We start from the raw sequence: 11,958 nt of genomic DNA on the forward strand, positions 1-11,958 counted from the left end.
CAGAGCACCCGGTATTTGGGCGGCCGTATAAATGTAATCTCAGATATGCAGATGACACAACCTTGATGGCAGAAAGTGAGGAGGAATTAAAGAACCTCTTAATGAGGGTGAAAGAGGAGAGTGCAAAATATGGTCTGAAGCTCAACATCAAAAAAACCAAGATCATGGCCACTGGGCCCATCACCTCCTGGCAAATAGAAGGGGAAGAAATGGAGGCAGTGAGAGATTTTACTTTCTTGGGCTCCATGATCACTGCAGATGGTGACAGCAGTCACGAAATTAAAAGATGCCCGCTTCTTGGGAGAAAGGCGATGGCAAACCTGGAGAGCATCTTTAAAAGCAGAGACATCACCTTGCCGACAAAGGTCCGTATAATTAAAGCTCTAGTTTTCCCAGTAGTGATGTATGGAAGTGAGAGCTGGACCATCAAGAAGGCTAAACAAAATAAAAAAATTCCTTCCAGTAGCACCTTAAAGACCAACTAAATTAGTTCTTGGTATGAGCTTTCGTGTGCATGCACACTTCTTCAGATACACAGAAGTGTATCTGAAGAAGTGTGCATGCACACGAAAGCTCATACCAAGAACTAACTTAGTTGGTCTTTAAGGTGCTACTGGAAGGAATTTTTTTTGTTTTGACTATGGCAGACCAACACGGCTACCTATCTGTAACTTGCCAACAAAGGTCTGTATAGTTAAAGCTATGGTTTTCCCAGTAGTGATGTATGGAACTGAGAGCTGGACCATAAAGAAGGCTGATCGGCGAAGAATGGATGATTTTGAATTGTGGTGCTGGAGGAGACTCTTGAGAGTCCCATGGACTGCAAGAAGATCAAACCTCTCCGTTCGGAAGGAAATCAGCCCTGAGTGCTCACTGGAAGGACAGATTGTGAAGCTGAGGCTCCAAGACTTTGGCCACCTCAGGAGAAGAGAAGACTCACTGGAAAAGACCCTGATAGATGGAGGGCACAAGGAGAAGGGGACGACAGAGGACGAGATGGTGGGACAGTGTTCTTGAAGCGACCAGCATGAGTTTGACCAAACTGTGGGAGGCAGTGGAAGACAGGAGGGCCTGGCGTGCTCTGGTCCAGGGGGTCACAAAGAGGTGGACACGACTAAACAACTAAACAACAACAACATAAACATAATCGCCTCTCTGCGCACTGAAACCCCAACTCCTGCCTTCCTCCTCCAGAATGGGTAGCTCAGTCGGCAGAGCCTGGGACTCTTGAATCTCAGGGTTTCGGGTTTGAGTCCCACATGGCGTGGGGGGAAAAATTCTGCATTGCAGGGGGGTCAGGATGGATGACCCTTGGGGGTCTCATGCTCTACACCTCTATGATTAGAGGAGATGGGTGATGACAGCACCGGGTTTCGGTTTAATGAGGTCCTAACCTCCTGAAGGTCATGGGGCCCTTTATATGTCCAGCTGTCCTTTGTCCACAACAAATTGTCACTGTTTTTTGTGTCGATATGCTGCGGGTATGGAGCAGTATATAAATGCTAAGAAGAAGAATAAGAATTGCAGTATAGGGGAGTATATAAACAACAACAACAACAACAACAATAATAATAATAATAATAATAACGTGAACTGCAGGTATAGGGAGGTATATAAATGCAATTAATAACAAATAATAAAAGTAATAATAATAATAATAACGTGAACTGCAGGTATAGAGAGGTATATAAATGCAATTAATAACAAATAATAAAAGTAATAATAATAATAACGTGAACTGCAGGTATAGGGAGGTATATAAATGCAATTAATAACAAATAATAAAAGTAATAATAATAATAATAATGTGAACTGCAGGTATAGGGAGGTATATAAATGCAATTAATAACAAATAATAAAAGTAATAATAATAATAATAATGTGAACTGCGGGTATAGGACAGTATATAACAGCTAATAATAATAATAGGAAGAAGAAGAAGAAGAGGAATCGCAGATATAGGGTGGTATCCAAATGCAATTAATAAAAATTAAATTAAAAATATACTGCGGGTATAGGGCAGTATGTAAATGCAAATAATAATAATAATAACGTGAACTGCGGGTATATAACAGCTAATAATAATAATAATAATAATAGGAAGAAAAAGAGGAGCAATCGCGGATATAGGGTAGTATCTAAATGCAATTAATAAAAATTAAATTAAAAATAGCAATTAAATGCGTGCTGCTTTGGGGCAAGGGCGTTTCAAGAAAAATATATATATATATAAAGAGGCAAGTTGAACCCGGAAACTTCCCACCATACCTCCACTCTTAACTTTTCATAGCTCTGCGGTCCCAGGAGAGAGAGGGGGGTGGCGCGCGCATGCGTACATGTGTGCGTGCTGCGCGCGGCGTCGCTTGGATCCGTGGGCGGGGCGACGTCTGTGACGCCTGGCCGGAGGTGGGCGTGGCTTAGCGAGAGAGGAGGCGCAGGAGGAGGAAGAGGCGGCGGCGCCGGAAGTCGCCCGTGGGAGCTCGGCTTCCGCTTCCGGCCTGGGCTCTTCCACTCTCTCTTTCCGTTCGGCGAGGCCGGAGGTGCAGCAGGAGGGCCGCGTGGAGGTGGGGGGGGGGGGCTCGCCTCGGACGCCTGGGTCCCTTTCGCCCCTTTCATTTCGGGAGGGGGGGGCGGGAGGCGTTTTCGTCCTTTCCTGTATTTAATTATCATTTACTTAAAAAAAAAAAATTACTTTTTTCCCCCTAAAAATTTATCATTTACTTTAAATATATATATCTTTATCTATATAGATATAGATATATATATTTAAAGTAAATGGTAAATTTTTAGGGGGGAGGAATTACTTTTTTTGAGATATATATATATATATATATAATTTACTTTTTTTTCTTTTTTACTATCATTTACTTAAAAAATATATTATCATTTACTTTTTCCCCCTAAAAAATTATCATTTACTTTTTAAATATATATATATCATTTACTTTTTATCATTTACCTCGCCTCGGACGCCTGGGTCCCCCTTTCATTTCGGGAGGGGGAGGCGGGAGGCGTTTTCGTCCTTTCCTGTATTTAATTCTCATTTACTTAAAAAAAAAAAATTATTTACTTTTTTTCCCCCCTAAAAATTTATCATTTACTTTAAATATATATATCTTTATCTATATAGATATAGATATATAGATATATATATTTAAAGTAAATGGTAAATTTTTAGGGAGGGGGAATTACTTTTTTTGAGATATATATATATATCTATATATAAAAGTAAATTATATATATATATATATATATATATAATTTACTTTTTTTTCTTTTTTACTATCATTTACTTAAAAAATATATTATCATTTACTTTTTCCCCCTAAAAAATTATCATTTACTTTCCCCCCCTAAAAATTATCATTTACTTTTTAAATATATATATATATATATCATTTACTTTTTATCATTTACCTCGCCTCGGACGCCTGGGTCCCCCTTTCATTTCGGGAGGCGGGAGGCATTTTCGTCCTTTCCTGTATTTAATTATCATTTACTTTAAAAAAAATTATTTACTTTTTTCCCCTTAAAAATTTATCATTTACTTTAAATATATATATGTATATATATATATATATATCATTTTTTTATTTTTAACTATCATTTACTTAAAAAATATATTATCATTTACTTCCCCCCCAAAAAAAATTATCATTTACACACACACATATATATAATTTCCTTTTTTTAAAATTATCACTTACTTTTTTAAAAAAATAATAACTATCATTTACTTTTGACTTCTTGTCTACTCGCGAGTCGGGCAGCCTCTTTAGACGACCTGTGCCTTTGTGGATAATCTCATTTCCCCCTCTGAGAGGGCTTTGTATCTGGGGCCCTTTCTGGGTTTGATGTCACGTTCGTCATTTAGGCTATATTTGTAATTTGTATTTGTGTTTTATTTAGAGAAGGAAAGAAAGAGAGAGAGAAAATATAACATAAATTATGCATAGGACATTAAACCCAGAAACAGACTAGGATATACTATATATGTTTGTGTGTGTGTGTGTATATTTATTACCTTGTCAGTTTCTGGGTTATATGTTATGTCCATAATTTGTGTTATATTTATATTTCCGCGTTTTATATCTATAACTATCTGTTTCTGGGTTTTATGTTATATTTGTAATTCTGTGTTTATAACCTTTTCTGTTTGTGGGTTTTTTATACATTGCCATCTGAACCGCCCTCTGGGTTTGAAGGGCTGGTGGTTAAATCTTCTAAGGGTAATGGATTTGGTTTGTTCAGTGGGGGCTTACTCCCAGGTAAGCAAGCAGGGCATCTCAGCCTTTAAAACAGTTTGATTTTCTTTAGGCCCTCCCCCAATATTGCTCACAACCATTATTGTGTCATTATTGGGCAGGGGGCATAACATGGTAATATTCAATGCAGGATTTTAAAATATAGGTTCCCATCTTAAGCGGTGTGTTTTGTGTGCCTCTGAAATTGCCAGGAGGGTTTAAGGAAGTACCTCTCTGCTTCACTTCACACCTGTGAAGTGGAGGTCCTGATATTGATTTGGTTTAACCTTCATCTCTCCCCCCCCCCCTTCAGGTGACGCTCAACTGCCAGGATGCAGATTTTTGTGAAGACCCTGACGGGCAAGACCATCACCCTTGAGGTGGAGCCCAGCGACACGATCGAGAACGTCAAGGCGAAAATCCAGGATAAGGAAGGTGAGAATGATTGATTTGAAAGCAAGATCGTCTCTGCCCATAGGCAGAAAAAACGTGCTACAGGAGGGCAAAGGGGGAGAATTCGAACTCAGGCACCAATTCTTAAAATTCTTCTTCTTGTCTCATAATAACCAGCTAGTTAAGGGAAGGAGAAGTAGAGCTGATGGAGTGAGGAGAGCTTGGTTTTTTTTGGTGGGGGCATTTTATAAAGTAAAGGTAAAGGGACCCCTGACCATTAGGTCCAGTCGTGGCCGACTCTGGGGTTGCGGCGCTCATCTCGCTTTATTGGCCGAGGGAGCCGGCGTACAGCTTCTGGGTCATGTGGCCAGAATGACTAAGCCACTTCTGGCGAACCAGAGCAGCGCACGGAAACGCCGTTTACCTTACCGCCGGAGCGGTGCCTATTTATCTACTTGCACTTTGATGTGCTTTCGAACTGCTAGGTTGGCAGGAGCAGGGACTGAGCAATGGGAGCTCACCCCGTCATTGCAGGGATTCGATCCACTGACCTTCTGATCGGGAAGTCCTAGCCTCTGTGGTTTAACTAACAGCGCCACCCGGGTCCCTCTTTATAGAGTAGTTCAGATATATTAATATAATTTGTCAGCACGCATAGATCAGGGCAAACCCAACTTTTCATACCAACTGGGGCCACAACTGCAGTTGTACCTCAGAAGTCAAACGGAATCCGTTCCAGAAGTCCGTTCCACTTACAAAACTTTCGGAAACCAAGGCGCTGGTTCCTGATTGGCTGCAGGGAAGCCCCCTGCAGCCAATTAGAAGCTGCGTCCGGCGTTCGGGTTGCAAAGAACGTTCGCAAACTGGAATGCTCACTTCCGGGTTTGTGGCGTTCGGGATCCAAGGTACGACTCTACTGTGACCCAGAAACTGAATAAATTTGCTTATCATAAAGCGTTCAAAATGTATTTAATGTACCAAATAATTAATATATTTAATTGTGTGTAATTAAACACACAGTTGATAGATTTAATATACTTAGTTGCTAAGCGAATTGAATACACAAACAAATCTGTGCGATTTTGTTAACCACGCATGACACAGAAAATTATCTTAGTTACCAATTATTATATCATATTATAAAAACATAATTATTATCTCCCTCTCCCCATGAATGTTGCTGAGGGCTGCCAAAAAGGCCACCCTGATACCGATAGCTAGGTATAGTAAAGTTTAAAAAGTGTGTGAGTGTACAATTACAACAGCAGGCAAGAGTTTTAAAAAATGATAAACTAAACTATACAGTAGGCATGCAGAATGAGGACAGTGCCACATGGGTTAAAATAACAAAGCGCTGGTAAAATACTGTTAGCACACAGGAATATATTCCTGTACTGTGTTGCATCTTCATAACCATGAGGACTAGAATCTCGCTTTGTCGATATAGAGGAAGAGGCTGAAACCTCAGGGAGTCTCTGCCAGTCACCAGGGAGTCTCTGCCAGCCAGTGTAGCCAATCCTGGGCCGGTGGGTCTGACTCTGCACAGGGCTCTCCTACGTTCCCGCAGGCGGGATTTTCATAACATCTCCTTTTGCAGGTATCCCTCCCGATCAGCAGCGTCTGATCTTCGCGGGGAAGCAGCTGGAAGACGGCCGCACGCTCTCCGACTACAACATCCAGAAAGGTATGCTTCTGGGGTGGAGAACACCCCACCCTGGCCCCCTTCTGCCACACAAGATGGCAGTCTCTTTTATTATTATTATTTATTTTTTTATTTCCAAAAATGAAAAATTACAAACATCAAATTCAACATCCATATTCATTTTCTAACATAAACCTATTACATAATTAACTAAATTAAAGGTAAAGGGACCCCTGACCATTAGGTCCAGTCATGGCCGACTCTGGGGTTGCGGCACTCATCTCGCTTTATTGGCCGAGGGAGCCGGCGTCCAGCTTCCGGGTATGTGGCCAGCAGGACTAAGCCGCTTCTGGCGAACCAGAGCAGCACACAGAAACGCCGTTTACTTTCCCACCGGAGCGGGACCTATTTTTCTACTTGCACTTTGACGTGGTTTCGAACTGCTAGGTTGGCAGGAGCAGGGACCGAGCAACGGGAGCTCACCCTGTCATTGCGGGGATTCGAACCGTCGACCTTCTGATCGGCAAGTCCTAGGCTCTGTGGTTTAACCCACAGCGCCACCTGCGTCCCAATTAACGTAATTAAAATATACCTAATTACTCTAAACTTCTCTTTTCTGTATACAAATACAACACAGTTAGAAATTTTATATTGAAGCTTTTAGATTATAAATAATACTTCAAATTCCCCTATTCCCCCCCCTTTCCCTTCACCCATGTGCGATCTCATTTTCTTTTTTACTTCCTTCTTCTTGTGTCTCATTCTGCTCCTTTCTGCCTAATTCCTGATGTCCCCCATAACTGGCGACTCTGATTTAGAATTCCTGGAGTCCCCGTGAAGCTGGGTTTCCAGGCTGGCTGCTCCCAGTCCCCCCCCCCAAAAAAAAACCCACCCCGAAACACCAGTATAGGACCTGCTAATCTTGCTTTTCCCCTGCTCAGAGTCCACTCTCCACCTGGTTCTTCGTCTCCGCGGTGGGATCATCGAGCCCTCTCTTCGCCAGCTGGCCCAGAAATACAACTGCGACAAGATGATTTGCCGCAAGTAAGTTGTCTGGGTGGGTGGCTTGCATGCCGGGACGGATCCTTATCCTCTGATCCGGAGCCTCACTGTTTCTGCGCTGTTCCCCTTCCAGGTGTTACGCCCGCCTGCACCCCCGGGCCGTCAACTGCCGCAAGAAAAAGTGTGGGCACACCAACAACCTTCGCCCCAAGAAGAAGGTCAAGTAGACAGAGTGAGAAAGACAGAGCACGCTGCGGGGGGTCTCTTCTCCCCTAGCATCCCTCCCAAAATCTGGGCATCGTGCTACTTTGCCGAAATGTGCTAACACCTGTTCATTCTGGGCATTTGATTCTTGCCTGTTAGAATAAAACTTCCATTGCACCAAGCAAAGAGTGTGTCTGTCTCTTAAATGGTTTGCTTGGGCCAGTTGCTGAGCCCAGATCCTCTGCCGATATGATAGTCTTTGTTGTCATTCTCCCATACAGAACAATGAAGTTGAAAAATCTACACCAGGCATTCAGAAACCAACAACCCTGCTATCCCAGCCTGGTTAGCCCCCTGAAAACTCTGATACCATATTTTTAAATGCAATATACTCCCATAAAGGTAAAGGTACCCCTGCCCGTACGGGCGAGTTGTGTCCGACTCTAGGGTTGTGCGCTCATCTCACTTAAGAGGCCGGGAGCCAGCGCTGTCCGGAGACACTTCCGGGTCACGTGGCCAGCGTGACATCGCTGCTCTGGCGAGCCAGCACCAGCGCTGCACACGGAAACGCTGTTTACCTTCCCGCTATAAAGCGCTACCTATTTATCTACTTGCACTTAGGGGTGCTTTCGAACTGCTAGGTGGGCAGGAGCTGGGACCGAAAGACAGGAGCTCAACCCGACGCGGGGATTTGAACTGCCGACCATACGATCGGCAAATCCTAGGCACTGAGGTTTTACTCACAGAGCCACCCGCGTCCCATAGAGGGCACGGATTACTCCCATAGAGACTCCTTAAGTAAAGGTAAAGGGACCCCTGACCATTAGATCCAGTCGTGACCGATTCTGGGGTTGCGGCGCTCATCTCGCTTTATTGGCCGAGGGAGCCAGCGTACAGCTTCCGGGTCATGTGGCCAGCAGGACTAAGCCGCTTCTGGAAAACCAGAACCGCGCACGGAAACGCCGTTTACCTTCCCGCCGGAGTGGTACCTATTTATCTACTTGCACTTTGATGTGCTTTCGAACTGCTAGGTTGGCAGGAGCAGGGACCGAGCAGCGGCAGCTCACCCCATCATTCCGGGGATTTGTACCGCCGACCTTCTGATCAGCAAGCCCTAGGCTCTGTGGTTTAACCCACAGCGCCACCCGCGTCCCAGACTCCTTACACTGCATTTAAAACCAAAATCGCATTTGGATAGAAACTGTTTCTCAGGCAGCTAGTCCTGTAACCCTGTACCTTCTTCCAGAAGGCAGAAGCTGAAAGAGATCATTTCTGGGGTGCGCACTATCCTGCGCTATATCTGCAGCTTTCTTATGGCACCTGGAAGCATAGATTTGATCCAAGGTGGGAAGAGTGCACCCAATTATTCTCTCCGCAGTCTTTACAACTCTGGACAGCATTTTTTTCCCCCGGCTCCCAAACCACACACACAGACCATAAGTTAATACACTCTCCACAGTACAATGGTAAAATGCCATCAACAGGTCCTTGGAGAGATTGTTTTTCTGGAGGATTCTCAGAAAATATAACCTCTGCTGTGCTCTCTTCATCGGGTCTTTCCCGTTTTCTCCCCAGATTAGGTCATCTCTCAACTCCATTCCCAGAAATCAAAACACCGGTGTTTATTCCTGAGACTTGCAGACATGCGTGAACACTGTTTTTTAATCGTCTGAACCAGGGATAGGGGAACCTGTGGCCCACCAAGACGGTCCAATTTGGGGGATGTTTCACCCCCCCAAATTCAGCCACTCGCTGATTTGAGGGCAAAGTTATATTCTGCGTTGGCTGTGGAAATGGAAGGGACTTTCTGTGTGGGTGCTTGCAGCTGTTTGAGGGCGCAGCCTTGGTATTTGGGATACTCACTTAGCAAACTCAGCTAGTATTAAAAAGAGAAAGAAAATACACTTTCTTACAGGTTTCACCACGACATGAAGGCAAAAGATCCAGATTAGCAGTACACACGCCAGTTCTGTGAAACCGATTTACCACTAGGGAAATCAAACATCAAATCAATCGAATCTGCAACTTTTATATCAGAAACGCTCTAGAAACTCGATTTTTGAAACTTGTCCGCTAGATCTCACATTAACTGAATAATTCCCCTTGTCTCTGATTTTTTCATGAACAGATCATGCCTTCATCCTTCCATGCTCTTTAAATATTGCAAGTGTGTTTTGCCAGAAATAAGAGTGTTTTAGGATAGGCACCCCCAACCTTGGCCCTCCAGATGTTTTGGGACGACAACTCCCACCATCCCTAGCTAACAGGACCAGTGGTCAGGGATGATGGGAGTTGTAGTCCCAAAACATCTGGAGGCCGAGGTTGGGGTGCCTGTTTTAGGAGGTTCGGAGGGCCTTCAGAATCCTGCTTTTACTACTCCTCCTGATGTCTTTATAATCCTGTGCCTTCAAGCTCTGCAGGGAGAATAAGGAGAAGATATACATGGGAGTTTGCATTTAGGTGGGTTCCAATTTTGCTTGCAGGAAGAAATTTAGTTTATTGGGGGGTTAAGCCATATTGGGGAAGGAAAGGCAGATTGGGAGGTGGCCAAAGTATTGGAGCCTCAGCTTCAGGATCTGTCCTTCCAGTGAGCACTCAGGGCTGATTTCCTTCTGAATGGAGAGGTTTGATCTTCTTGCAGTCCATGGGACTCTCAAGAGTCTCCTCCAGCACCAGAATTCAAAAGCATCCATTCTTTGGCGATCAGCCTTCTTGATGGTCCAGCTCTCCCTTCCATACATCACTACTGGGAAAACCAGAGCTTGAACTATACGGAACTTTGTAGGCAAGGTGATGTCTCTGCTTTTTAAGATGTTGTCATTGTGGGGGACGTGCACAATCCTTTAATTTCTCTCTCCATTCTTCCCTCCCCCACAAAAATATTTTTTTCCAGGATGCCGTCCTCAACGCCTGCTACTGGGGCTGCCGGCTGTTTTCCATCTGTCATTTTGTGGACGCCACGGCCAACCTGAACGCAACAAGAGTCGAGTGCGAATCGGGTGAGCCCGCGCCCCTCCTCTTTACAAACAACACCCCCCGCCCCCCGTCCAAACCTCGCTCGGTTACATTATCCAGAACTTCCTTTCCACTTAAACGGCTGTCATCTTCTTGCAGTCCATGGGACTCTCAAGAGTCTCCTCCAGCACCACAATTCAAAAGCATCAATTCTTCAGCGATCAGCCTTCTTGATGGTCCAGCTCTCACTTCCATACATCACTACTGGGAAAACCATGGCTTTAACTAGCTTGAGAGTCCCATGGACTGCAAGAAGATCAAACCTCTCCATTCTGAAGGAAACCAGCCCTGAGTGCTCCCTGGAAGGACAGATCCTGAAGCTGAGGCTCCAAGACTTTGGCCACCTCATAAGAGAAGAGAAGACTCCCTGGAAAAGACCCTGATGCTGGGAAAGATGGAGGGCAGAAGGGGACAACAGAGGACAAGATGGTGGGACAGTGTTCTCGAAGCTACGGATATGAGTCTGACCAAACTGCGGGAGGCAGTGGAAGACAGGAGGGCCTGGCGTGCTCTGGTCCAGGGGGTCACAAAGAGGTGGAAACGACTAAATGACTAAACAACAACAAAAGTATATGTATTAGGACAATCTTTGTTGACAAAGGTCCGTATACTTAAAGCCATGGTTTTCCCAGTAGTGATGTATGGAAGTGAGAGCTGGACCATCAAGAAGGCTGATCACCGAAGAATGGATGCTTTTGAATTCTGGTGCTGGAGGAGACTCTTGAGAGTCCCATGGACTGCAAGAAGATCAAACCTCTCCGTTCGGAAGGAAATCAGCCCTGAGTGCTCACTGGAAGGACAGATCCTGAAGCTGAGGCTCCAAGACTTTGGCCACCTCATGAGAAGAGAAGACTCCCTGGAAAAGACCCTGATGTTGGCAAAGATGGAGGGCACAAGGAGAAGGGGACGATGGAGGGTGAGATGATGGGACAGTGTTCTCCAAGCTACCAGCATGAGTTTGACCAAACTGCTGGAGGCAGTGGAAGACAGGAGGGCCTGGCGTGCTCTGGTCCAGGGGGTCACCAAGAGGCGGACACAACGAAACGACTAAACAACAACAAATACCAAGACTGACCTGCAGCTCAGTATTGTCTGCACTGGCTGGTAGCATCTGTCCAGGGGTGCAGGCAGAGTGATGCTCTTCCATCATGCAAAGAAGACCCGGAGACTGAACCCAGAGCCTTCTGCATGCCAAGCAACTGTCCTCCCTCTTGCCCTTCATTTAAAAGGAACAGTCTCCCGTCCTCAAGGGAATAAACGCTTTCGAACGGAGGCCTTTCCCAGCCCTACCTGAAGTCGCCAGGGATTGAACCCAGAGCCTTCCGCATGCCAAGCAACTGTCCTCCCTCTTGCCCTTCATTTAAAAGGAACCAAGTCTCCCGTCCTCAAGGGAATAAATGCTTTCGAACGGAGACCTTTCCCGGCCCAACCTCAAGACGCCAGGGATTGAACCCAGAG

General features: G+C 44.9%; 1 protein-coding gene across 2 annotated transcripts; it reads left to right on the plus strand.

The window, feature by feature from the left end:
• The first annotated feature begins 2,421 nt into the window (after positions 1 to 2,421).
• Positions 2,422 to 7,671, plus strand: UBA52 (ubiquitin A-52 residue ribosomal protein fusion product 1). Of its 2 annotated transcripts, none has more exons than XM_079961043.1 (5): positions 2,422 to 2,564; positions 4,557 to 4,679; positions 6,235 to 6,321; positions 7,221 to 7,323; positions 7,415 to 7,671. In XM_079961043.1, exons 2-5 carry the CDS (start codon positions 4,577 to 4,579, stop codon positions 7,506 to 7,508), a joined length of 387 nt encoding a protein of 128 aa, XP_079817169.1. In that variant the 5' UTR covers positions 2,422 to 2,564; positions 4,557 to 4,576; the 3' UTR covers positions 7,509 to 7,671. The 2 variants fall into 2 exon arrangements, with proteins under 2 accessions (XP_079817169.1, XP_079817170.1); XM_079961044.1 differs by having other exon boundaries at positions 2,452 to 2,540; positions 4,558 to 4,679.
• The last annotated feature ends 4,287 nt before the right edge of the window (positions 7,672 to 11,958 follow it).

The sequence above is a fragment of the Podarcis cretensis genome, assembly GCF_951804945.1.
Source record: "Podarcis cretensis genome assembly, chromosome: 18".
Classification (NCBI taxonomy): Eukaryota; Metazoa; Chordata; class Lepidosauria; order Squamata; family Lacertidae; genus Podarcis; species Podarcis cretensis.